The 27,012-nt window shown below is 53.3% G+C and overlaps 2 protein-coding genes across 2 annotated transcripts; one reads left to right on the top strand and one right to left on the bottom strand.

Annotated features, from left to right (window-relative positions):
• Positions 1–2,503: 2,503 nt before the first annotated feature.
• Schip1 (Schwannomin interacting protein 1) lies at positions 2,504–6,915 on the bottom strand. The gene is made up of 5 exons (XM_018638995.2): positions 6,714–6,915; positions 5,031–5,186; positions 3,751–3,908; positions 2,665–3,128; positions 2,504–2,578 (listed from the first exon to the last, which is right to left on the bottom strand). Exons 1-5 carry the CDS (start codon positions 6,913–6,915, stop codon positions 2,539–2,541), a joined length of 1,020 nt encoding a protein of 339 aa, XP_018494511.2. The 3' UTR covers positions 2,504–2,538.
• Positions 6,916–12,870: 5,955 nt separating this feature from the next.
• Positions 12,871–26,676, top strand: LOC100899788 (delta and Notch-like epidermal growth factor-related receptor). Its single transcript, XM_029111090.1, has 9 exons — positions 12,871–13,842; positions 20,351–20,439; positions 21,381–21,553; positions 22,005–22,138; positions 23,909–24,197; positions 24,395–24,648; positions 24,783–24,999; positions 25,486–25,720; positions 26,517–26,676. Exons 1-9 carry the CDS (start codon positions 12,871–12,873, stop codon positions 26,674–26,676), a joined length of 2,523 nt encoding a protein of 840 aa, XP_028966923.1.
• Positions 26,677–27,012: the final 336 nt, after the last annotated feature.

The raw sequence follows: 27,012 nt of genomic DNA, 5'->3' as shown, positions 1-27,012 counted from the left end.
CGATACAGCCGAGAATTTTCGGAATGGAAGCCCCTTAAAGTGTAGGCATCGATCAAAATAATTTCATTCCAGAGAAATTCTTCGGGATCGTATGGGACCCTCTTCCGCCCGTCCCGTTCCGTCTCACGACGACAATGTAGATTCTTGGCTCGTTTCACAAGAGAAGTCTTCTCCTGTGAAAGTGGGTAAGGTATCTATCCGATACTCTGATGTCGTCGCAAAGTAGAAGAATATGTATCGTCGGTGTCTTATTCTACGAGCAATACAAGTACATACACGTCGTAGACGATAGGCGGCGGCGCGTCGTCTCCTGAAGCTGCTGCTGAGCCGTCAGGAATTTGCGTTTCCCGGCTCCGCAGACGATATATTACCGCAAGGTGTCCTTTTTCTTGGTCATTTATCCCCGCGGCAGCAGAGTTCAGCCACGTTCTATTTTACCATTCGACCCGACGACAAGCGACCGAAGGCGTCCTGAGGGAGCAGTCGACGAAATCCTTCGCGTCGTTACGATGCCCGTGTCACCGTTGGGTAGCGGAGCGGACACGGACGCTTTTTGTTTAATTGAGACATTTCGATAAAAGCTGCGCCCGTGGACACAGAACCTCCAGCAGCTGTCGAGCCCTCGTCCAAAGCGCTGTTGTAAAATGTCTGCTCCCTACTCGACAGTTGGTCTTTACAGGCGCCGCGCTCTGTTCACAAGTTGCAGCAACGGCGAAAGGGCATCGCTCCGGCCCTTCGGAAGGAACGCCGAGTACGCCGCCCAACTTTTGCTCGGAAGAAACACCAGCCGAGTCCGGACTTCTTGGCGACACGGCGTCGAGGGGGAAATACCAGACGAACTTCGAACGGACGACGGGGATGTGCGGCGGCGGCGACGACGTCGGTCTATTTCTTGCTTGCTTGCTTGCTTGCTTATTTGCTTCGATGCGGGCCGAACGTCGGAAAAGGTTGGACAGGGCCTCTGGCAGTCTGCCTGCTTGCCTATTACCGACTAAGTGGTCTAACCACATATTGACCCAGACATTGGCAATTCAGAGTAGCGGAAGACGAATTTCATTGCCCAACGCGACTCCGGAACGAGAGCACGTCCCAATGAATCGGCGACCGTCCGAACAATGCAAAACTCGTTCCGCGCTATCCTTGTGAATTATAATGCGTTGGTAGGTACCTCGAACGGCTTCTTTCAACTTCCAGTGGGAATTTATTCCTCTCCGCTGACCACTCCCGTCCCCCCACCTCGGTGCTTTCGTGGTGAGGTGTATCATCTCATGAAAGGCATTGCATATTTACATAGTATAGGGGGAAATTTTCTGTTGATATATCGAATTCTCCTGACGCTCGTTGCCTCAAGTATAATATGGAGACGATGGATTCTCCTATCGATTCCTCGTTTCTCGTGCCCAGCTGTTCAGCTGCGATCTCAGGGAAGGATAAGCACGCAGGGGGTCGAATAGAGAAATCGGGGACTTGCTGACTGAGGGGAGGGAACTCCTCCCGAAAGTAAGATAAATCGCTTTCTCAGAGTTCCATTCTTATCTACGGACCACTAAGAAGCCTCCGCGGTAGCAGACGACCGGGATCGGAACGGGTATATCTTGCTCAACTATTCTGGTTGGGAACTTCTAGGAGAAGGCTGGTCTGCTACGTTCTTCCATCCATTCAACTTTTTCCCCGTTATTTGCAGCAAACTTCTCGTGCAGCGAATGGATTATTTATTGACCAGACAGCCCCTGAATCTTACCGATCGCGTATCTAGGAGCGATATCGTAGACCGATCGCGAGCTCTCTGTCAGTGTTGTCTAGCACATCCCGGAGTTCCTGTGTTGTCGGGCATAGCAGAGCTCAGAGCGGCTGCTTGCATTGGACTCGAAATTTTCCGTCATCATATCTACGAGCAGACCGGTTTTTAAGTAATATAACGCACTCAGTTTATTCTTCCTCTCCTTCAACGCTTTAGAGCTTACGGCGGTATCAATTTTTTACATGGACCTGGGATGGCTCCATTTTCTCTCGTTTAATACTTCCTGATGATATTCTCCGAACCTCCTTGAAGTTCCGATGCACGAGGAGAATCGCCCACCCGGGAAGCGATTTCCGACGTAATCTTCGATGCGCAGACCCGTCCCGGAACACTTATTTTAGGATTACGACAGTTATTAGTATTCCATAAGCGTTCTCGTTACAGGTTTTCCCTTGGAACGATGTCTGGTCCGTACGAGGAGTTGTCGTCGATTCTATTCGATTCAAAAAGTCCCGAAACGGTCGTTGCAAACTTCGACTTACGGCCTCGAGTCGACGCGCATAGTCTCCGGATGTTTTGTCGAGAAACATTGTTCCGCATGGTTCCGCTCGGTCTACACTACACAACAGACGTTCTATTTTTGAAGCTATCAAAGTTCCAGAGCTTCCGCTCCCGGACGGCGACTATATCGTTATCATTGCCAACAAATATCCGCAAACCATCAAATCTTGTCTGGGCGGTTTGACATCCCATGAGAGGTCCAGAGTAGCGAGATACTCTCTCTGCTTTCCATCTGCTCACATCGACTGCACCAGGGTGCTGAGCAGGCTTGTATTGCTGAAAGCAAAAGGCGCTTCCCTGAATATCTCGAAAACAGCCGGGAGATCGGCCGACGGGAACCTACGGCGGGCGGTGGAACTCACCAATCGGGTTCGATTCTATCGAGATCTTCGATTTCGACAAGTTTCCCATCGCGCTCCATGTTCAATTCGTCTCTCTGCAACAGGAGCTTGACGAGCTCTTCGTTGAGACTCTCCACTTGTTCGCGTAGATCGTTGAGGATGAATTGCAATTTCCGAGCACAGAGTTTCGAAAGTATTGTCCGATTGAAACGTCGCGAGCCCGGGGGCAGGAGCAGCGATGCGACAGCACTCCTCCGCTGGAGATTCCGCTTTTCGCGTAAGCTCTGAAGTTCTCTCCGAGCATGCTCGGGTGCTTGAGCCAGAGCGAGCCGCGCCTCGGCCATGAGTCGCGTTTTCCTCGCCAAGAATGATTGGTCGTCGGTACTGATAGGTGTCATGCAGTTCAGACGAATGGGTTTGCGACGACACGGGAAGGACGTCGGTCTTTGAACCCGACTCCTTCGTGGGAGTCGGGAATCCGTGACCTGAAATCCGCAGACTGGGTTAAGACGTTGCCAGTTTCGGGATCTCGGCTAACGCTGCGGCTCGGAATCCCAGGAAGCCTGCAGAAAACTCGGACAGTAACAGAAGATCTCACACGGCCGAAACGGTAGGTGGGTGCCTTCGCCCACCTCAAGAGCGCCGTTGGCGAAAGTCTCGGTATTTAGAGGTCATCGAAGAGGAAAAGAGCGAAGGAGGGAGGAGGAAAACCGAGGGACGAGATCTCGGGATGGAAATCGGAAAACGATAGCGAGTCGGTGCTGGTCGTCTCTCGGGGGAAGTGCACCGGGCGAGGAGAACGGAGTTCTAATGCGGACGACAATCGAGAAAGGAGTTAGTGCGCTGCTTTCTCATTGTAGCAGCAGTCGCCGGGAGCAACTTCTGATCAGTTTTGCCGCGGCCACATGTCCCAATGGTGATCTGACTATAATTATCTTGTCCGTCGGGACTCCCCGGAAATAAAATTTGTACCAAATCGGGGATGCTTGGATTCGTGGGCAAAATCATTCTGTGCCGGACTTGTTCGGACGGAACTCGCTACATTGTTCCGAGAACAGCCCGATCGAGAATCCTGGGACGGATCGTTTGTTGTTCTTCGTCACTCACCTTCGTCTCATCGCTAGAAGGCTCTCGTGATCCTTCCGAATCCTTCGGTGCAAGTAGAACTTTTGATTCTTCCACATCCAACATGCCTAGTCGTTGTCGAATCTCCTCGCGGTCATCGCGCAGTCGGGATCGATGGAATTTCGACGAGTTTTGTTCGGCTTCTCTCTCGTTCTGGAAGAAAAAGTCTCATTCTAGGCACCTGCGATGGAGACATCGCTATTGAGTTATCCCGGATAATTCTGTTTCGGAACATGAATCGTTTTCAGATTTTTCCGCTCGGAAAAATTGCTTGAGAGTCCCCAGAGAGGTAGAGTACAGCCTCGACCGAAACACAGCTCCGGAGCGAAACTCTGCGTAGAGGTGACCGATTCGCTCTCCTTTCTGCTTGTAGCACGAACTCTTGTGTCAAGGCAAGAATGAAAGATGACTGACATCAAGCAGAAATATGAGTTGTGTGCATGTTTCAGATAGACGTGACCCTTCACAAAGCGAAGCCCTCGTCTGCCGTCTTCGATATGCTCCGGTGGACAGCGGGGACTTTCTCATGGCGAGCGCGATAAGCCTCCGAAATTCTCGGTCGTTCGTCAATGGAACAGCGAACAGAATTCAGACATGCGGAATGCCGCTCAGTCCGCTCCGTGTGCTTCCGGACGGGGAGTCTCAGCTCACCGGTCACGCTTCGTAGCTCGACCTGGTTGCGCGATTTCGTCCGAAGTGTCATCGATATTTTCTTCGCGTCTCAATCGGCGTGGCTTTCAGATGAGCTCGCGGACTCTATCTCATTCGAGTAAAAGACTCTCGGCGAGAAGTAAACAGCTTCGAAGGTCACTCTACATATTGGAACGCGGCGCAAGGTCATCCCTGGCGTTATCCGCCGATACCGTGTTCTTGATAAGAGTGTAAATTCTTCATCATGTTATGAATAATGAATCAGATCAGGGCGAGCGAGAGAGGGGAGCCGACGTAAACCTTCCGAAGACCTCCACTACCTGCAAACCCTCGCGTACGTGAAGGCAATGTTTGATTTTTCGATGGGGAGTTCGTTCGGGCTGAATTCGAATTTCCTATTCGGAGCCGGCAAAGTTCATTCCAGTGGAATTCCCAAATATTCCCGTCGGATATGATCCAGTCGTTCTCGCCGGGGAATTCCAGCCGTAAAACCATTTCTTGGAAGACGCGCTAGTCGACGTAATTCGATCTATCTCAGTCAGACGGCTCCGTCGTCTGATCCGAAATCGAACGCATACCCCTCTACTGAAAATCCCATCTCACCTGGACACGGTATTCCGGAGGAGCCGTCCGCATGCTATGCAGACTCCTCGATTGGGAGATTTGTCGAGCGCGCTGAGGAGTTCTATCCAGGATTGTTTGGGCGGCTTTTCGCATAAGCTCCTCCGTCTCCTCGGCTTCGTTGCTCGCTAATTCATTCAGATTACCTGCAGGAAATGCGAATGCATTAATAACGAAGCCAGATTCTGAAAGTGCCACTTGTCGCCGTGACTACCCTGCGCTCAACATCGCGATTTCCATCTACCGACTCCGCTCCTGTGGATCATCTCGTCCGGAGGATTTGTACTCCTCCCTCGCTATGGGATTCTCGGGGCACGGGAATCGATTCGTATATCGGACTCAGCGACCGGAAGCAATGCCGATATCAGCGCTTCGATCGGCTCAGACGCGATACGCGCCAAAAATTTCATGGCAGGAGGAAGTCTCCTGGGGAGGGAAAAAACACGAAATTTCCCCAAACGCATCATTTAACGCAGCTAATAGCGCCTCGACTCTCACAACCTAAACTTTGTTACGGTCGTGCATTCCGGGAATTCCCCGAGTTGTGAAAAGTTTTGCATTTCGCTCGCGTCGGAGGAGAAAAAAAATCGTACTTGCATCGCTAGGACAAGAGTTGTAAGCTCTCGTGTCCTCCCTCAGTGCGGTTCCACGATTCGTTCCGACTTTCCGCTCACGTCTGAGCGACGTAACGCGCGAGTCTGAGACGAGGCGAAGGCAACACAGACGAGAGGAAAAATCATCCAAGTTAGTTTCAGATGTCGGAGTCGCTTGCGTGGAACGATGCGGCTCAGATTTCCAAGCCGCCAGCCTGGCTGCTTCGTCTGGAGGAGAGGTGTGTATGTCCAAAAGTTTAGGCCACTTCTAGCATTCCTCGTTGCCTTGCTGTTCTGACACAGGATCTTGACACAGGCTTGAGATTGTTAAGACATGAGGCAATCGAGCCGCTTCTCGCTTAGGTGGACTAGAACTCTGCGGACGACTGAGCCCGGTGGACTTCAGTCCAACTCAACCTCGACTGTTCACTCGAGCTGTACATTGACAGTAATCGGATCAAACGCGAATTACGTTCGCAGGCTAATACGTCTAAAAGTTGGACTCTTTAACCTTCCGAGAGAGATTATTGGTGCACAGAGAGCGGGAAAGCGTCTTTGCTGGGAAAGTTTTCGATCAAAACAATGCCACCGGTTGCAGCTCCCCTAGATGGCTCGTAAGACGGCAGCTCCTCCCGTTCACCGCCTTCTCCCGTCAGGAGAAGTCTGAGAGAATGGGAACGGGGAAAGATGGAGCAATAGGATGCGGAACGCCATCAGAGGCAGCCTCCATTTGAGCATCGGGGGAACGTGGACTTATCCGGAAGCTCAAGTTGGCTCCGAATCCGGCGAGCGAGGGACATCGACGGCGAAATCGACGGAGGCAATTGGGGGCGTGCGCTCAGCCGCGCTCCCACTCAAAACAAACATCAAACGACCGGAAAACGGTAGAGGAATATCACAGATGACGTTCAGCTCGCAGGAATGAGACTCCAGTTGTTTATTGACCACGGTGGGAGCGTGCATCCGGATGCGCTCTCTCCACGGTCGCCGCTAGGGAAATCTGTCCCAAAATCCATGACGCGCCAATTCCGGAGCTCCGGGGCCTGCTCCAAAGCAACTAACGATGAGTCATGTGCTCACCATTGTCGAAGTATGCCATGTGGAGATTGGACGAAAGCTCGGAATCTGTTGTGGAAGAGGACGCTGATAGCGACGAATGGGTTTCATGCTCGTTGTTGTTGGCAATGTCTTCGTCTTCGGACGTCGACATCGGCTCCAGCTCGAGCGAGGAAGAGATCTGGTCAGGAGGAGAGGTTGGATTCGATATCACCGACAAATGCATCCTGAAATGAGAATGAGAATGGTGAAATTGGCTCTGGCTGCGTTCGGCAACTGTCTAGACGCCAGCGTTGGACGGCCGTACTCATTAACGTCGCTTTGTAAGTATTCCACAGAAGACTTGGTGACCGCCCCGTTAGCTAAGCTGATGCCCAATGATTAATCAATGTGACATTGAATTGTGCAATGCTCAGCTCCTTCGGCGACGCGTTGTCAATCTTCGATCCGATCATTATCATTAGGATAACGTCAGTCGATGGCTGCGCCGGCCCAACACCGACCCAATCGGATGGCCTTCTCGTTGGACTCTCTTCGGATCGGAAATCGTAAACCCGCTTCGCGATGAGCTCTTCCGCAGCCCGCTATACTTCGGGGCTCGATTTCATTCGTTGCGTTTGTGCGTTCGCGTCAGCCTCGTTATGTCGATCATGGTTAGAGCTTCCGCGTACTCTCTCAGAAAACACTCGCAGTGCGCCCGCACGTTCTGGCTGTTCTTCCAACTCGGGAAATTGCCCGGGCAAACTTGATCCCGGTCGGGGCTCCTGGGCCAGCTCCTAGCAAGAGGAGTCCTGGAGAGTGTATCCACAGTTTTTGTGACATCCACCCTGCGACTGACTGAGCTCGAGCTAGAACGTTCACATCGATTTCGAAAGCAAATCGGTCAGTATCAAACTCAACCGGTGCCGTCCCGTGGAAACGAAGTATCTACATCGCTCTTCTAAGGTTTCCCAGGGAGGAAAAAGATACGCTCACAGAAGAGGAGTGAATAGAAACGAGAATGAGATGAATACTTGAGCCTGTCGGTGTCTCCGAGAGAAGAGAAGCTCTTCCGGTCGGGAGAGCTCCCTCCGCGGAAAGGACTCAGGCGGAAGCCGCACCGGTTTTTAATCCTTTTGATCCCACTGACAAATCTGATTCCTTCCGCCACCCATGTCATGCTGATCCCGTTACAAGGTTGCTCTTGCATTCAGAGACGAAACGTCTCTTGGTCGGAGAGACCGACGAGCCTGCTTCTGATCGGAATCTGCTCTCCACGTTCTCGGATCTGAGCTCTCACTCGGTTCGAGTTCCGACAACGGAGATTGCAACCCAAGTTCCGAGATTGACACGACGGCTCCGAGGTGGAGTTCCATTGTCGGGGCTCATGTTTGCATCAGACTAGTCAAACTGATGTCGCCGTGGTGGCTCTACGAATCTGATATTATGTATCTGGAGCGTGACCAAGCCTTTGGAACAAGGAACCCTCACCCGAGGAAAAACCGGATTCATCGCGAGAAATTTAGGCGAGGGTAAACGCGCAATCTTTGAATATTGAGAGGGGAGAAGCATGGAAAGAACTCATTCTACAGCCAATAGCAGTCGGTCTTCATTGAGTCGAAGGTACATCGCTGGAGTGCGAAGATGTGCCACGCGTTCCATGGAGGCGAGGTAAGTTCCACGATCTTGCTTTCGATCGAGGATGACTGTCGTGTAATCTCTAGAAGCAGCAGCAGCAGCGTCGGTGGTATGACGGGCATGCAAAAAAAAAATTCTGCGAGGAAAGGAATGGAATGTCCACTGATTTTCTCCTCGTCTCGGAGCTGATTCGATTGCTCCATTCTAGGAAAGCGGTCTCTCGAGAAGAAGGAGATCACCAGGACAGGCGAACTGTATTCCGTGATCAGGGCTCGTGACAATGAACGAGGCTAACTCCGTTTCTCAGCCGGCGATTTGTGGTAGAATTTCCGAGAAGCTTCTCTCGATTCCGTCCGAGAACGTGGCGCATCGATCCGCAGCGTGCTCCTCCATGCGTACCCTTCCACAGGCCTTCCAAGACGAATCCGCCAGGGACTATTGAAACTACATGGTGTCGCGGCACTCGCTCTAATCCTGAAGGAGTCACCGGGAGGTTCCCTACGAGACGGCATGCACGGAATTTCCAGAAATTCGTTGCTCGAGGATCGACAGAAGACTCACCTGTTAATTGTTTGCTGGAAGTCTCTGGCTGAACCAGAGCGTAACGGGTGTCGACTTAACTCGACGACGGCGTCGATAGATCCGAGAATCGGCAGGAACTTGCCAATCCGAAGTTTTACTTTAGTGATTGAAAGAATTTAAGATAGCATGATACAGTTCGAATCAAACAACAGGGGAAATAATCCAAGATGGCGCCGTTCGAAGTGGGAGCGAAAGGTCGTCGCACCGTTCTCTCGGAGCCTCCGCCAGCTCGGACAGATCGCTTGCCGCAGCCCGACAGGCTGCTCTGATGGACGGCTGCCTAACCCGGTGCTTTGAAAATAATCCCGCAGCGTTCGCTCCCGGTGGGGTGCCGACTCGGATTTTCCTTGAGAACCCCACTTATGCGCGTATAACTCGAAAAAACCACTCCTCCTCGCATGAGATGTCGGTCCGGACCGTGGCCGAGCGTTCAACGCCGACGGCTGAACTTTTTTAAAATTGAATGGAAACTATTGGATGGGAGACGCCCCGCGGGGAGGGCCGCGTGAAAAACGACGGGGGCGAAAAGGCAAACAGACATCGAGGTTTCGAAACCGCAATGGAATGTGAATTCAGAGGGGTCAGCGGAAAGCGCCACCGCGATCGGAAACGACACGATTCCCCGAATGCGGAATCAGCTTCACGGACGGGCTCGGAATGGGAATGCGCGGCTGCTTCCGAAAGTGCGCTGTGCGAGGCCGTTTTTGGGAAATTCTCGAGGATTCCGAAGCGATGACTCGAACGCAACGCTCACGCTCAACGTCGTCTGGGTCCTTCCTCAGGCCGTCGAGGGGGAGTGGGGACTAGGACCCGTCGGAGACCGGTATAAGCTCTTTCAACACTGATTCTAATTACCGATGGAGATGTCGATTAGGCAACCCTAATTCCGGATAGCCTTGTCATTTTCCCGAAACGTCCCCACCGAGAGGCCGTCCCGAGTTCTGTTGGCCGGGACCCATCATCCAACGGCTGCGATTCAATAATCGCCCCGGTGATCCGCTGAGATGCAACAACTGCGGGGTGTATCCCTTCGATTGATTGGATGGTCCAAGAATCGGGCCCGGAGCGATTTCCCTGGGGCGCAGAAGCTAACGGCGCCGTTTGCTTCGTCAAGTAGAGTGCCAGTGAGATTGAAATTCCGCCGACGTGTGTACGTGGCTCGGTCTCGCCAAACGTAATGCCTTCGACTCGCTCCGAAGCTTGCGTGGCCGGCCGATCGTCTGTAGGAAAACTTTTGAAATTCTTCCGGTGGATCCCCGAGCGAGCCGAGCGGGCTTGTCGCTCGGTCGTTACAAGTTTTGAAGCGTCGAGTCTGAGAGGAACATTTTATTTGCAGACATTTAGGTCACCGCCCGAGACGGTCGTATATGAGTGGTGGCGAACCACTGTAAATACATGGCTAGTTGACAAGACGGCAGTAACTCGGGCCTGTTACTTGGCTTGTACGTTATTCATGGGACCGCTGTTGTCTGTACATCGCACGCACTTGCGGCATACTCTACCGAATGGAAGCTTCGAGTCGGCGTAGACTCGTCCGCTGAGCCGTCCGCCCTCGCCTGTAATTGGACACCTTTCCATGGAGTAATTATTCCGTCGCGGGGTTGGGTGGCGTATTGCTTGGCCGGTCGCTTGGTCGATCGATCGATCCATCGGTCGGTCTGTAGGGCGAATGACAGGAGACCTATTCGTGTTGTCGGTTTCGAAATGCGGTGGTGTCAATTTGCCCGTTCGACCCACCGACGTTTCGACGCCCACTCGCCCCGGAATCGCTTCTCCCTCCCGGCGTAGGGCGACACTCTCGCTCTGTCGGCTTCGCGAGATAGATGCATTAATCGCTCATCCTGCACTGAGAAGACGGCCACCGGGCACTTGGTGCAGAAAAAAACGACTCCCAACGGTCCCCCTTGATCCGGCTAATTTATTGGCTACCACTCCTCACAAAAGTGGGGTAACACCATGATGCAATTGAGTAATTCGACTGCTGATGGGATGAGGCGACGAACTGAAAAGATAAGATAACAATGACCGCCTCGCGGGCTGTAGGGTTGGAGGGAAAAAAAGAGCCGGAGACGTTGGGAGCGGTGGGGTGATACTGATTCCGGGCGGCGAGGATGGGGAGAAAGTTCGTTATCGGCGAAGCGACGGGGAGAATGACGCGAGAGACAAGACATGAGGGAGAAAGAATGCCGCCTTGATTCGGATGAGTTATAGCCCTGAGGGCCGAGAGCAGCAAAAGTTGTCGTTCGCTTGGACGCCAGTAAATGGGCCGAGAAGAGACGACAAAGGTGAGAGAATGTTTCAACAGATCCTAGAGACAGGCCCTCCCCACACGGAGGCGGCATCGACACTCGCGGCCGCCAGCCAACCAACCGTTCCCCGCCTGACTCGCGGAAATTGCGATTTTCGCCGAGAGGATCCGAAAAGGCGAATTCTTCCGTATCGGGAGGAACATTGTTGCCGTGGCTCAACTTTTTCTCCCGACACCATCTCAAGAAGAGCGAGAGCCGAAATTCCGGAGCTATGTCGCACGCAGGATTCTACCGGGAATCAGGTCTTCGGTTCCGTAAATTCTCAGAGACGCTCAGCGGAGGCGTCTGCTGCTCCCTTCCCGGGATGAGCCGGGCGCCGGATCACAACTGAGCCGATGGCAGGTGTCCTGGACGACGCGACGCAGGAATGCGGTCGTGCGACTCCAATGTTGGATTCCAGAGCTAGGGCGCATCGATAGCAACTCGCAGCGGTCGTCGAGTATTCCATGGCGCCGCTATATCCACCAGGTACCTGTCCGCCAGGAACCAACCCCCATCAGGACACGGGACGGACGTGAGCGAGGCGACCCCCGCGTGTTGGATCGGACACCGATCGTCAGTGCCGGTCCGGCGAGCCTCACTCGATAGGAATGCAACGTAGGTGGAGCATGTTCAAGCATGCAAACATATACGTCGAGAGGGCAGACAAGTTTCGACTGCATCCCGTGGGAATAGTTCCTGCCTAAGAATTCCGCGAGCGAGAGAACGTTCATGGACGAACACATGTCTCGTCCCAGATAGAGACACGATGGCGTTTGTGCGTTCCATTTTGTCCATCGATCCATTGAGATTTATCTTGCGCAAGCACAGCGTCCATCACCAGAAGGATCCCCCTTCTCCCGTGGGATCGTCGGGATCCATGTCTGGAAAACCCCGAATCCTTCCACTTACTATTTCCGCTATCGCGTCTAGATCGATGGCACCATCGGCGGGGAAGAGCACCTCCGGATTCGGTTCTGCGGGCCTCGACGGTGGAACCTCTCGCGCATCGGAGTCATTCGAGCAGGGAAGAAGAAGCTGAGCAGGGCTCTCATCTCATCAGGATATTTTAAGCAGACACCCAGGCCATGATAACCTTTCCTGAAGTTCCGATTAGTGAAATTATGAGGGTCGGAATTCCCCTGCCGAATCGAGCGAGCTCTCCGAGATCGAGGCGATGGAAATCGATCGCAACCTCCCCCCACTCCTCCCAAAAAGATCCCCACGCAGAATTCGCAACATTCTTAGAGTGTCATTTGAGCTCGATGTTGTTCGTGGAGAGCAGCCTCCGACAGGACATCTTCGAGCCCATTTAGTCCTGCTTCGGATGATGTGGGCCGTTTCCCATGTGACGGCCGAGTTCACCGGGGTCGGAGCGCCTCGACTAAAGAGCTCCCGGTGACGACGAGGAAAAGCTTTCCCTTTTCTCATGGGGAAGAGGAGTGCTTTTCCCCTTCCCTCATTCCCATCCTCCCTCCTCCTCAACACGGACCGACTCCTCCTAACCCTCCCATACGCTTCTCGGTAAGACTAGCATCCACAACGCCGAGTGAGGCAGGAAGGCGAGGCGTTCGTCTACGAGACAAGTGCTGCTGCTGCTGAGGATTGTGTGTTATCACCCTGTGCAAACAAATCTCAACTCGGTCAAGGATAATGTGTTTGTGGTGATGAACAAGCGCCAATCGTCGCTCGCAATGCACGCGTTCGGACTAATCCTCGTTGTTGGCGGATGTTTGTTGACGGTTGCCGCAGCCGTCGTCTACGAAGGTTCGGTGTCGCTTTTGAACCCCACCTCGGGTCCAGTGCCACAAGCTTCTCCGGACGCTTCTTCGCAGAGTCCTTATGTAAATACCGAAGAGCTGATTCAGCAATCTGCACGTCAGATCGAGGAAGCAATTGAAAAGTCCGAGCGGAAGGAGCCGTCGTCTACGGCGGGGACGCCACCGCAGTCGACGCCGTCTACGACCGCCTCCGCTAGCATTGGAGGTTCGAACGTCGATTCCGTCATTGGAACGACTGCCGAATCAACGAAGCCCATGAAAGAGAAGTCATTGTCGGCGAAGAAACTCAAACAACCGCTTCCGTCGAAAAAATTGCTCTCGAAAAAGAATTCAAAGGCTGCAAAGATAGACGGCGAGACCACCGATCAAATTTCCGGTTCGAAAAAAACCTCAACTACGAGCGCTTCGTCCACTACCGTGTCGTCGACGTCCGATGAGAGCATTGCTTCACCAATTGCATCGGTTGGATCGGCGGTGGCCGTTTCTCCCGAAAGCATCAAAACGACATCAAAAGGCTCTGGCGCCGAGGCGGCTACTACTCCGGAGAGTCTGACTACGTCGACGACAACGACCGCGACCACTACAACAACAACTACTACTACCACGACAACGTCGTCACCGCCTCCACCGCCGCTCTCTACAACAATCGGTGTTCCTCCAGTGCACACAAGCGAATCTTCTTCGAGCGTGATTTCATCGCAAACGAGTCCAACTGCGTCAAAACCCACAACGGAAAGCATCTACAGTGCGCCCGAATCAACAACCACCGACGATGACGCTGAAGTTGGACCCGAGTGTATTTCAAAAATGTCACTCGCAGCCGGCTTCAAGTATTGGAGAGCGAAAAACAGGAACATTCTTAATCTGACGCTCGCTACCGACAACGTAAGTTTCCACCCTTCCTCACTGTCTGTCCCGCCCGTTCAGATATTCCGTTTTTTTTCCTGTTTCGCCGTCCCTTAAAGAATCCGAAGGACAATAGAGAGGATTAACGCGCGCCATGATGAAGGAGAACTTTGATGGAATCTGTCACCTTCCTTTTGCATTCTTGCGACACGTCAAGCCGTCACGTAAAATCCCCGGTCTCGGGGGGAAGTCGCCTAGCGTGCTGTTTTCTTAATATATCACGCTTTTAGGAATTTCTCTACGCTGTCCAGATAGGGATCATTATTATTTTCCCCCGTTCGAGTCCACCGATTGACGTCGACAAGGAGATTCGAAAGTTGTCGATTCAAGAGTTCGAGGAGGTCAGCCAGCGAGGGATTTTAGATAAAAACGGCCCGTTTCCTTATCCCTGAGGCCCGGTCGGTATAAACGAGCAGGCATCGCATGCAAGGCGACGGCACAAGGAATGCTGACTCCACCTTACATAATAGCAAGAAACGAGCAGGGCGAAATCACGCACTGGTCCGCGTGGATGGGTGTCGGAGCCTCGGAGTCTCCGCACGGGAGAGCGAACGAGCTCCGCGCTCGCATTTGTGCTCACTCAGGACAAACGAGTCTCTCACGTTCACAGAACGATGTGTAGCAGCTGTCAGAACATCGGATGTCTACACTGGCAAGAAGAGAAAAGAATTATAGATTATCGACGCACCGAAACGCTGAACCCTTTCTACCTCGGTTCCGTTCGTGCGAACAATGTCGAAGTTCGTAGCTGAAGTAGGGTGGAAAACGGAGGATATACCCTTTCAACGAAGCGACGGGATCCCGATGGGAGGAGAGCGAATATTTTCGGCCTTCGAGAGCGTATTTGTCGTCAAGGACACCAGCTGGAAGAGCTCTTGCCGGACGCCGATCGGAAATGAGCGAAAACGCAGAAGCGGGAAAAGGTTCCAAGGGGAACCAAATGGGTCCTGAATAGAAGAAGGATCTCTGAAAATGCAAATCGCTTGCCGATCTGAGGGTTGGGAGGGGGAGACATCTAGTGACCGCACACAAGGGCGCACTGTTGGTTGACGCATTCGAGTTACCCGAGTAGAGATGCATCGCCACGGTGGTTCTTCTCTCCCTCGGCCTCCTCCCATCGCTTCCTTTCTTCCCCCGCATTTTTCCTTGTTATCCAGCAAGTCCCGCTCGCCGAACACATAGAACGTTTCCTCTGGTGCGTGTAGTCTTTCCGCTGTCTTCTCCTTCTGTTACCACCGTTCCTCTTGCCCCTTCCCCTTGATCAATCCACCACTTCTTCCTTATCCACTTGGCTCTCGGGATAATCGATTGATCGACTCTGAGAAATAGGACTCTCAGGGTCTGGCCAGACAGCTGAGCTGCGTTCGCAGGCTTCCGATTCTCTCCAGCTGGGATGGATTCACTACCTACGTGCTTGTTGGCCAGTGGTCGTTCTTGATGGAAGTTTCGCGAGACTGGAACCATTGATGCGCTATACCTCATATCGGAAGTGATCGTCTATTGTTGCCCCTGTCTGTCCGTCCGTCTGAACGCACAGGCGTCATTGGTCTTGCCAGAAGGAGCTGCGCGATGCTCGAACGCTCGTCTCCGATATTAGCTGATGAGGCATTGCAGTCACACTGTTTCGATACTCGAAGAGTGACTGATTGAGACTCGCCCGAAGCATGGCCATACGTATATCGAATGCGGCTCAAGCACCAGGGAGCAGACGCTCGCGAGGTGAAGTCGAAGGAGGATCGAGCCGCAGCGGGAACATGAACAGTTCGTTCGGCGACCCACGTTCCATCGTTTTTCGAGTCCGTCACTCGGTCCCATCGAGCTTATTCATTAGCGAATTGAAAACATGCGGTTTATTATCGATGTCGATTCTCGTTCGGCTCACTCCTATCTAGAACTCCCGATACCCCTTCTGGAAGATCCTTCGCGCGCCAGGAGTTCGCGTTCTCGCGCCTCCCAGCAGCTATGGAGCTGCTCGGTTCATCACTCCACTTGGATGAGGCGAGATAGAATTCCAGTTGATCTTGATTACCCCTCTGGGAGGATTGAGTGCTACTTTCTACTTTCCCATCCTTCCGGAAAAAGGAAAGGATGAAACTCCAGATTCCTGTTTTGAGTGATCGCATCGGTGACCCTTTCATTGACCCGTGGCAAAATAGGTATGGCCTCTCCACAAACACGCAACTCGCGTGATATACTCCCAAACGTTTCCTTGCTGTGAGTTCTCACAATCTGGTGGGCGTGAGCTCAAACTTCCGAACGATTGACAGATCTGCAAGGATGACGCTTTGTACACGCATCAAACGCTGTCAGGAGGGATTCGGCGCAGCTTCCCATACGATTGGGAAAAAAATGTCGGTGGGCAGCTTGCTCAATGCTCCGATAAGAGAAGAACTCCTCCAGCGAGGGATCTCGTTTTCATTCCTGGGCATGATATCTCCGAGAACGATCTACTCTAATTAGAGGGAGTGCCTCTGCGAATGAGAGCTCATGTCGGCTCCTTCGTATTCCCATCGGAATCAATATATACTTTTATCTCGAAGATAATTTAAATCCCCCGACGAGTCGCTTTTCCGAACCGCATCGTCGGAATCTCCCCACGCTATACCATAACGACGGTGCTTCTCCTGCTGGAGATCCGATCTGAACGGTACGACATTGGAGTTGGGTGGTTTGATGCGGTGGCTTCATCAATCAGATGGTTTGTGAGATGTTCCTCGGCGACCGTCTCGGCCCGCGTTCCCCGCGAGTCGCTTCTAACGAGCTCTGCGGAGGTATTATCAGTCGTTGCGGCAAGACCCCTCGAGCCACCGGATTGCCATCCATTGGCATCAGCGACCGGCCAACGGACGGACGAAGGAACGTACGTACGCACGCACGGACGGTGGTGGTGGCGGTCCCGGCAACAAGCGTGAGCGAAACCAGGAGAGAGCGGGAAAAAGGAGCGAACAACCAGATGTGACTCGGCGTAAAGTTTCGCTTGTTAACGATGACCACAAGTCGAGAGGGCAGCAGGTGTGCAATTTGCAGACGGTGATCCTTGTAGCGGGTACGCGCCGTACGCTCGTTCCTTACTCGCTCGAATGCGGACATCAAACGTCAAAGAAAACGAAACTTCTCCCCTCAGGGGACGAGGGACAGACCTCTCAGTGACGTTAGAGGCGGGCGGGCGTGCATGCATGCCCGTCCGTCCTCAAAGACGCAAGCAGGGAGGCAGAGCTCGTCAACAACAGGAGGGGAAGAGGCGGGGCTCTACTGTTGTAGAATTGATCGTTTCGATCATCGACCCTGAGGGGAGGGGATTCGCCGCATCGGTCATCTCCCGGTCAAAACAACCCTCACGGCAAATCGGATCGGCGGAGGGAAAAAATAAAAAGAGCCAGGACCGAAAGCGTCGCGGAGCAACCAACCGAGCGAGCAAGCGGTGGAGACGCTTTACAAGGGGCGGATTTAAAGAGACGCACGAACCTTTTGCTCTTTCTTCCTCGTGGAGGTTGAACCAACAACGGGCAGATCGTGTCGGTGCCACGCATCTTAGTAGGTAGACGCCCGGTTGAACACTTTATACTGAACGCCGCCCTTCCCGAATAACTTCGCTCTGGCAGACCCTTGACGCCCGTTTGTTCGTCAGTCGGTCGGTCGGTCGGTTGGCTGATTCGTTCATTCGCCGGTTCGTCTGTGCGCCGGTGCGTCCGCCCCCCGACGTCTTCCTTTCCAGTTCGTAGCCGGAGGGAATGATCGGCGCAGCGAAGGATGAACTTCGCTAACGGCCGATCGCTCGTTCGTTCCGACCGTGTTCCGATTCGATCCTTCATGGAACGAATCATCCCCAGCGCTTGGGTCTAGCGTCTCACCGTGCTCCTATTAATCCTAACTGCTTGAACGTTCTCCTCCCGGACGATTGCTGATCGCAGTAGTATTTTGCTCCCAATTCGGGAAGCTCATCGAACACGGCGACGAGGTGTGGCGGAAGCTCAACCGATCGAGAGATCAAAAGATTTCATCCCTTCGAGTGTTTCTCCGCAAATATCGTACGTCCACTGAGCTCGCGACCCGGTCGAGAGCGTAGGGTTGGTCATCGTTCGGCGTCGTCTCGAGGAATCTCAGACGAGCGAGGCGTGACCGAGATCCGAAACGAATTTCGCTCAAAATCCGGAGATTCGTTCGGCGAACAACTCGCGACGATTCGAATATGCACGAGGGAAAATCGGCCACGGATTCATTCACATTCGACGCCCGTCCATATGAGAGCCTCGTGCAGAATTCTGAAACTTCAGTCAGATTTCCAATTTGTCGCAGCGGGCTGCGTTCCGTTTCGAATGATCGAAATGAGCTCGAATCAACAAATGGCTGAAATCAATTTGCTGTAAGTGCTCGCAACTTCATTCGCTCGCTCCTTGAAGAATAATCGATTCCTTGTTTCGAAGACTCCGGATGTCAACAGCCTGCAGCCTTTCCGGCGACGACGTCGTCGATGGCGGCTACACTTCCCAAGGGCGGCGGCGCCTCGTCGCCACATCCTCTTCTTCCGACGGCGGCGAAGTCTTGCTCAGGGCAGCAGAAAGAAGCAATTCGTGTGAGTTAGGATTAAGGGCAGCAGAGTATGGCTGCTGCCGCCGCCGCCGCCGCTGGTGCCGTTGCAGGACGCCGGGCTCGAATCGCAAGGGCGGCCGTCGCCAGATGACTCCGCATCCTGCACTTCGTAATAGCTATTTTATAGCCCGAGGTCTCCAGCCGGCGGGGGATACTTCGTCTTCCTCTTCGTCTCTCGCCTGCCTGCTTCCTTTCGGTCGCTCTCGACAACGTCGGGATCTTTTTAGCTTCTCATTATACTCAGCGGAATTGCTAATTGCCTTCGGAGCTTTGCGTCTTCCCACTGATGGCAGACATTCATCCGAGCGTCAAGTCAGTGGGTCGAGGGTCAGCTCCGGGTCACCGCCGGCCGTCGCCGCCGCCATCTAGTCAGAGCTTATATTATCCCTTCTGCTCACCGCGGACTCTCCTGCGCGTATCGGACACGGAGCCTGCGGAAGCCGCTCGAACTTCACCTCCGTCCGCTCCACGACCAAACTTCTCCCGGAGACCTCTCGGGTCCTTGGCATTCCGGTCGGCTCAGGCCTTGTGTTGAGCAATAACGAGCGAGTAACGGACTACCGAGCTATCTGTTAGACCCTTACCCATAGTCGGACGGTAGACGTGGGCGGCCCAATCGAAACTGAGTCTCATTTTCAGCTGTGGGAGGATGTTTTTTCCTGCGTCTGAGGGTCACGTAGTCTTCATCATGGCCATCACAGGTGCCATTGACGTTGCTCCTCTCTACCTTAGAACGCGGAATGGATTCCCGGATGCCTCCTCGTAGCCTCCGCGAGGAACGCATCTCGGTCGCTCTGTGTGAGTTTCTCTACCGCTGGTGGGCGCCGTCGACCGCGGGAATCCATTGAGAGGAATATTTGTTTCGTCAGAGCGAAAAGTTCCCCACCGAGTTTGTAGACTGTCGTGAACGCAACAGCCAGTCTAGATTGAGATGGCTTTGACATTCACCACGCTGAAGGAATGAATCTCTAGCCAGGGTGGAAAGTTCATCTTCTCTCGGTCGGAGAGCTCGTGATTAGCGGCGTCAAAAATCGTGCCATCGGCGTCTTGGGAGCTCTGTCGAATGAAGGAGATGTCAGGAGCACTAGCAGCAACAGGAGGAAAGGCTTGCGATGACTCCCCTCGAGCCTCCACGCCTATGTGGGAGCTGACTGAGCACACAGAACCGAGAGGTTTTCTGTTTGCTGTGAACTCTCCGAGAGCTGAGTGAATAACTGTACGAAAGAGGAGGGAGGAGCGTACGGTCGAATCGCCGCCATCCGCGCACAGTGATGGCTTGCAGTTGAATCGCAATTCCGTTCGTCGCCCCCTCCGAGGCTGACCTCATTGCAGAGCCGAGGCAGGCTGGCGGCGGGCGCCTGGAGCGTGTGTCTTCATCACATCTGTTCACCGAAGTTCACTCAGCTAAGCGCAAACAACGTTTCTGATACTATTCGCAGCGTCCTTTACCGGATGCGGCTTCACTACACGTGATTATGACGAGCTGCTCACCATATAAATTACCTAGCTCTTCCAAAGAGCAGATGCGTACGAATCTCTCGCGAACTTACTTAGTGCATGGTTCTCGAGCCTGACATTCGAAAATCGCGACATCTCTGCAATTTAAAGGGGATTTCCCCTTTTAGGAATTATTGATTGTTATTGAATACGATTGTGGAAATCCCTTGAAGAGCTCCGGCGCGGCGTAGGAAATTGATTCTCGTTTTTATCAAAATCGGGCCTCATTGCTTTCATCGATTCTGATTGTTATTGAGTGAGTGTTTTTGTTTTCACTGTGGTTTGGTACTGATTTGGAGGAGCGGTATCCCATCGAAGGCGTGCAATTGTTTCCATAAGGAAGATGTGTAAATAATTATGAATAATGATCGAAAAATGAGACATCCCTACTTTTTTCCAGTTGAGTTGCAGCATCTCGGCAGGACTCTCCGTTTCGTCTAACACGACCTCTCATCTAGTCCTCGATGCCCAAGTCGGCGATCAGATCAGGTGAATAAGCTCCTTCAAATTATCTCATAGTTCTTCAAGTTCGCTCGTATGTGCTAGCCCCGAACGCTCGCGAGCTCCCCCCTCGACCGTGATTGTCGTCTTGACGGTTGCGGAGTAGGCTGTAGCTCGAGAAACTTTCGCTTCACGGATCCTCTTCCCGAGACTCCGAGCGGAACGAACTTGGAAGTGACACTGTAGCGGAAAGGAGTATCCGCACGAGCATATAGACAGAAGGGAAAGAGAGACATCCGGATTTGGAATTCAGTTCACGTGCAGTCAGGTCTGCGGGGGAAAAAACAGCGTATCACTCTCGGCTTCTTCCGAGACCTTGAGAGCGAAGAAGTTACTGAGCGTAATCAGCTACGTGTTCCGTCGATGTTCAAATATTCTACGCGAAAGTTCCCGCAGAGAATCCTGGAACTGAGGAGGGGGGGGGCGGGAAGAAAAAGTTTCGGGAGAGGGGTGAGTAACCGGAGTTCCATCGTAGATTGTCTACTGAGGTCGTCCCGAGTGCCGGGCTTGAATCCCAGACTTTTTATTCCGAGACTTCAATTTGAGCTGGATTCAGAGACAGAATATATCGACTTCTAAGTATCGTGATGGAATCGGATCGGACTTTCCCCCAGTCTCATCTCGACGGTACGCGGCAACGAAGAAATAATTAAACTCGTGGATATCAGGAAACTACCGCGTTTGTAGATCCAGAGGTCGCTCGGGGCAGGAAATCAGCATATTGATGGGAAAAAACGATGGGGGAAACTCGAGAGTCCTGGCGGGAGAGGGGTTCTCGTTTCGGGACCTCGCGGGAGCTCTCATCAAGGACACTGGGAACGTTCCTGTGGGAGTTCCAGGAGAGTTCGCTCATTCGGAATCTAGGAACTTAGCGAGAAGAATTGAACTGATCGTTACGCCAATGACCGTTACTTGTTTTTGTTGCCCAGGCTTTTCGTGGACGAAGTGGACGACGATGCCGTGGTCACTCTACACCGATCACAGGAAGAAGCCTTGACCGAATGCGTGGAGCCCCCTCACGGCTCAGTCGTCTGGAACCGAAGCCAAAACTTCCTCATTGAAGCAGATTTGCTCACTCAGAGCGGCCTGCAGTTCTTCGCGGGTGAGTATTGCGCTACAACCGAGTCGTAGTCTCAAAACAGTGATTCTTGTGCGAGCGCCATGGCATTCGAGGGGACTCCGGAGGATTCTCGGAAACTTTGGAAGATTCCCCGTGCTCGCGAAATTCATAGCGAGGCGCGGTATAGATCAGGCGGAATCTGTAGCCCTCGCGAGAAATTGAGAAAACGGGTCCCCGCGAAGCCGGACGGGAGCTGCGGAATTACCTCGCGGAGGCGGCATCTTTCATCGGAGCATGATCAGAATTCAATCGAAAACTTCCTGTTCGTTCGGCATGGTTCGCTTGTCGAACATGGAAATAAAAAAGTGTTACGAGTCTCCCGAGAGCTACAAGTCGTCGCCGGCTCGGTGGAACCGGCTGAAGGCGCTCTCGTTCCGAATAGATTCATTTCAGAAGATGTCTCCGTAGCAATAAGCTCTCCTTCACATTTCAGTGGCCGTGCAATCGGACAGCGTCGTTCGCGTCTGGCATATTCGAATTTCCGTTTACGACTCGGAATGCGATTCCCGTAAGGAGAGCGGTGAGCTCTGCTCCGGACGGGGAGTGTGCGCGCTCGCGCCGGGTGAGGTGAGTGTATGGATGTTGTCAACGCCGTTCTTTTCCGTTTTCTGTTACGTGCGCTGCTTGTCGTTCCGTCTGCCTCGTAGCCTGGCTCGGATATTTATTCTCCGGGAGACAATAGAGTCGTCCCTCCCTGACGGGCGTCGAGTGAGCGGAATACGTCGGACGGCGATTATTCGTCATCCAGCAAAAAAGCGGCAGGTCTCCGGGGCGGCCGAGCCGGAGTTGTTTTGAACGACCCGTACAACCGTTCAGTAGCTCAAGGAGAACGACCGAGAGGAAGACTACGACGGTGTCCGAGGAGGCAGCGAGCTGAAGGAGAATGCAATACGAAGCTGCCAAGAGGTTATGAGGCGAGGAGACGGAACGACGCGACGGGTCTCGGCTGGGATTGGTTCAATGCCGAGAGGGGAGACGAGGTGAAGTGGAGCACAAACGGGACACGATGAAGGGAATCACAACGCCTCGGAGGGACGACGAAAAATATACCGCGGAATACAACATGTTGACGCTTGTTTATGTTGGGCATCTTCCGTTTTATGGCATTGTAAGAGAAGACGCCTGTTTCGACGAGGTGCACTATCAATGCCGCCGCCGTCGGCGTCGTTGTTGTCGCAGGATGCCTTGAAAGCAAGCTACGGTCGGACGAGCAGCGAGCTAGCGAGCAACGGACGGAATAGAGGGTCCGGATGAGGCCACAAAAGTAGACTTGGAAGGAACAACAACTGGGGGATCTCCCAACGAGGAGTATACGTCGGCTCGGGAAAAAGGACTCCCACCACCAGCCTGGGCGAGGAAAACGTAATTGAGTGATGTCATCAGAACAAAGCAGAGGCCGTCCCGAGCTGGCTCGCTCTCGGCTTTCGGGCTAGTGAGCTAACCGGCCTAGCCCCCTAATGCATTCTGCTCTCTCGGAGCTCACGTCAGGGAGACTGCCCCGCAGTACTGATCCTGCCGCGTTGTCGCAATGGAGCGGATGGTTTTTTCGCTCTGAAAGTTTTCCCGTTAGCCATATTAACCGGGCGGGCGGACTTCGGACGGGCTCAGTGACGCTTTACGGATTGTGGGGGCCCGACGATTAGGCACGGTAGGGCCGAACAGCTGATTCGACTCATTCGGAGAGACAGACAAGCCCCGACTGTGGAGGCTGAGTCAGCCAACAAAAATCTAATCGTAAGGTCTTTTGTTGTAGCTTAATGGAAGCCGCTGGTCCTTGTTGAACAGAAACAACCGGCAGCGGAGCGAACGGGCAAACGAGTCGGGCGGCCCGCTGCTCTGCATCAGCAAGCCGTGTTTAGTTAGAGCGACGAGAATAACTCTTGCTTGCTTTCTTCTGAACCTCGGCCCCACGAACTCGATTCGTTAGCTGGATCCGTACGATTCCTACCGCAGTCGTATGCAAGTCAGCTTTCGAGCGAGACAGAAATATCGACAGAAATATTGGGCCGATCCCGGTCGAGTTTTTTCGTGAGGAGAAAGCTCACACGGTGTTGGTCAAGCGTATAGATGAATGAGGAACGAGAACGCGCATAAGCAAACAGAGTCAACGATTCGCACAGTCCGAGAGAGGCTGTCGAGGTCTGGAGGGGGCCGGGGGAAGCCCCTCCACCAAGAGAGAAAAACGACATCGTATGACCTGCTTCGAGCCTCTGAATCCATAGGACGGATAGGACTGGGCAAACAGTTATGCAGAACAATTCATACGGTCCATCGCTGTTTACTCGGAATAAATTGAAAGCGAGCCTATGAAAGAATCTAATCGCGATCCATTTGCAGAGCACCTACACCTGCCATTGCTGCCAGAACATCAAAGGTCGCACCTGCGATGAATACGATGCCTGTGCAGTGAATCCGTGCAAGAACAAAGGATTCTGCGTTGATATCAGCGAGGGATTGCATGGCAACCTCTATCAATGTCTCTGTCCTCATGCCTTCCGAGGAACGAATTGTGAGGAGAATGCGGACTTCTGCGAAATGCATCATCCCTGCAAGAACAATGCCACCTGTGTGTCCGCACCTGCGAACGCCACTGGAACTCCTGAGTACGCGTGCGAATGCCAAAGAGGTATGCCTCGACGTCCCCTATCGCAGCGGCGTGTTCCTGACAAGAGAGAATTTCCCCGTCGTCCCGGGGAGCCTCCGGGAACGATTCCCGCATGCAACAAATATCCGTGACGATACACGGAGTCAGAAAGTTCGGGTCTTTTTTTCCTTGTTTTTACTCCTGATCTCAGCTGATCTCGTCTCGCTTTCTCTCCGAAGGTTTCGAAGGACCGAACTGCGAGGTGAACATCGATGAGTGTGAATCCAAGCCTTGCGTGCACGGAATGTGCGAAGACGGCGTGGGAGAATTCAAGTGCTACTGTTTGCCGGGATACGGTGGAGAACTTTGTGAATTTGAATACGACGAATGCGATTCCTCGCCCTGCGTCAATAACGGCGCCTGTGAAGACCTCATAGCCGGTTACAAGTGTCATTGTGGACCAGGCTACAACGGGAGGCGTTGCGAAATGAAGGTAAATTCGCGTTCTACGTGCCCTCGGGCCACGAGACAAACAATGACGCTAATGCTCCGCTGCTTGCGGGAGGGCGAGCGCGCTCGCTCGCTCGTTTTCAAGCCGACGCTAAATCCCGCATCGCATTGTTCCAGATCGATCTCTGCAAACCGAATCCCTGTTCAGCTCCGGCTACGTGCATCGACAGAGGGAACAACTACACATGCGTTTGCCGAGGCTCTGGTTGCGCCACCAGAGACCAACAGGATCCATGCTACCCTAATCCTTGTCAGCACGGCGGATCCTGCTGGCCTAGCATGGACACTTTCTATTGCTCGTGTCCTCCGGGCTTCGCCGGAGACAATTGCGAAGGTATGCATAGCCGCTTCTGTCCAGATGTGGACTCAGACGACGCAGGATCTGAGTGCGCCCTCTGTGTGCAAGAGGCTCTCTCTACCATTCTCGGGACTGGATGGGCTCGACTTACCATCTAATCGAAAGCCCCGATCCGGAATCGTTGTTCCTCTTCCTCCAGAATCGAGCTCTTATGTATCGGGACGGTTCATGATTTTTCCCGATTCGGCCACGGGCAACGGATCATTTCTCCGACCTCGAAGGGAGAGCTTGAGCATTCAGAAGCTAAGGCGGAGGCTCCACGCCGCTGTGTTTCCACGGAGTGGCCTCAATCAGAGGAGCGTATTTTGACGCGAAGCCGTGTCAGATCGGACGGAAAGATGGTGCACACACTGGGGCGTGCGGGCCGAATGAGCGCTTCTCCTCAAATAAACAACAGTGGGCGGCTAATAAGCTTCATCAGCTCCAGCGTGCTAACGCACACGTCGTACTGTCTGATTGCAGAAATCGCCTACCCGCAAGCTATCGCGGAACGTCGCGTATACAATCCGGACGAGAGTCGTCAACCCAGCTCCGAACGACTGCATTCGATCTACGTGGCCTGCGCGACCTTGGCCGGGGTTTGCGCTCTGGTCGCGCTCGTGGTGACAGTTTGTCAATGCCGGATCAGCAGCAAACTGCCGCCAGCTGATCAGCTAGATCCCGACTGCGAAAGACTGAAGAACAACTCGGGCCACTTGTGAGTATTTCTTTGCTCCCAGTCTTGTGAGTGAGCCCCCGCCGATGCGTGCGCACGGGCTACCGCTCCCTCGTCCCTATTCCCTCCGCCTGCTCTGCTCTGATTCCTCTCGGAATGTTCATGGTTGCTCAGTGCCGAGTGTTTTTTTTGCTTCGGTGTTCTTCCATTGTTGCTTATCTTGTGGTGGCTGTCGTTCAGACCCAATAGTGCGGAGCGCCGAAGGGTTGAGTTACGCGGAGTGCGACGTGGCGGGCAACTTGCTTTATTAATGGCGGCGTCTTCCGGAGATGTTTTTCTTTCACTCGGCGCGGCTCTTTCCCGTCTCGCTCCCTTGCCGGAACCTTGTAGATTTCATCCACTCCGTCCTTGGCGTTATCATCAGCGATCTCGGACCTTTCATTCCTTCGCAATCTTTCGCACTTATCCTGGAAGCTGTTTGTTTTCCTCTCGCCCCGCTCCTTTTCGTTCGCTGGGTCTCGGGGCTACGGTCGTCAATTTTCTGCTCTAGTAGACTGCCGTTGAGGGCCAGGGACCGTGTCCGTTTCGACTTCGGCTGCCCGGCTTTCTGTTATCAGGAACAAACTCTTGTTCTCTATTTCTGGCTTCGACTTGGCTTTTCTTTGGTTCTTGGCGTGGGTTGCGGAGCTCCTCGAGGATTATTTCTCGCTCCCGCATGACTCCTCCAGTTTCTCGACAGCGCGGGAGGAATCTCTTCCGGCAACGTCTGCTCCTTTATGTACCGTGACGGGAATAACCACGAACACAGGATTTAAAGTTGTTTATCTTTTCCCGCCAGCGCAGACGAGGGTCCACTCTTCAAGGGGACAAGTTATGCCTACCCTGGCAGCGATTCTAATCAGCGCAACGTTTACTCAGTTTCCTCCAAGGACGTCCACCTGGATTCAATGCGGATGCCCCTCCTGTTTCCGGAATCGCCAAACCATGGACACTATTGAGTTTCGGGTTTCCAATAAGGCTAGGTTTTAAGTAACGATATACATATATGTACGGGATAGCGTTTCACACCCGTTCCGAACCGTCACAACCGCGAACCCCGTGGCAGAAGCTTTTTCGTCGCGTGTTTCTCTGTTCCAAAGCGCTGCTTCTTCGCCGCTGTTCCCGTACTCCCTCGACGGAGTCGATGGGAACGCATACCGGAAAGTTTCTGTGCAGCAAACCCGAACGGAAGAAGTCAGAATACCAATCCATAGGCGGTCGCCTCGCTCGAACCTTCCACAGAACACCGGGGATGGGGAGAACCGGTGCGGCGCCGGAGCGACGATCGGCTTCAT

This window comes from Galendromus occidentalis, unplaced genomic scaffold (genome assembly GCF_000255335.2).
Source record: "Galendromus occidentalis unplaced genomic scaffold, Mocc_1.1 scf7180000077233, whole genome shotgun sequence".
Taxonomy (NCBI): Eukaryota; Metazoa; Arthropoda; class Arachnida; order Mesostigmata; family Phytoseiidae; genus Galendromus; species Galendromus occidentalis.
The sequence above is the reverse complement of the archived record's forward strand: the minus strand, read 5'-3'. Positions and strand labels throughout refer to the sequence as shown.

Excerpts from the sequence above, each read along its gene's own strand:
- Schip1 (XM_018638995.2), bottom strand. The coding sequence starts at position 6,915 with ATGCATTTGTCGGTGATATCGAATCCAACCTCTCCTCCTGACCAGATC. Across the intron at positions 3,129-3,750 it reads CTTCTAGCGATGAGACGAAG|GTCACGGATTCCCGACTCCC; the intron begins GTGAGTGACGAA and ends TGCGGATTTCAG. Across the intron at positions 2,579-2,664 it reads GATAGAATCGAACCCGATTG|CAATACAAGCCTGCTCAGCA; the intron begins GTGAGTTCCACC and ends TTTTGCTTTCAG.
- LOC100899788 (XM_029111090.1), top strand. The coding sequence starts at position 12,871 with ATGCACGCGTTCGGACTAATCCTCGTTGTTGGCGGATGTTTGTTGACG. Across the intron at positions 25,000-25,485 it reads CGCCGGAGACAATTGCGAAG|AAATCGCCTACCCGCAAGCT; the intron begins GTATGCATAGCC and ends GTCTGATTGCAG. Across the intron at positions 25,721-26,516 it reads AAGAACAACTCGGGCCACTT|CGCAGACGAGGGTCCACTCT; the intron begins GTGAGTATTTCT and ends TTTTCCCGCCAG.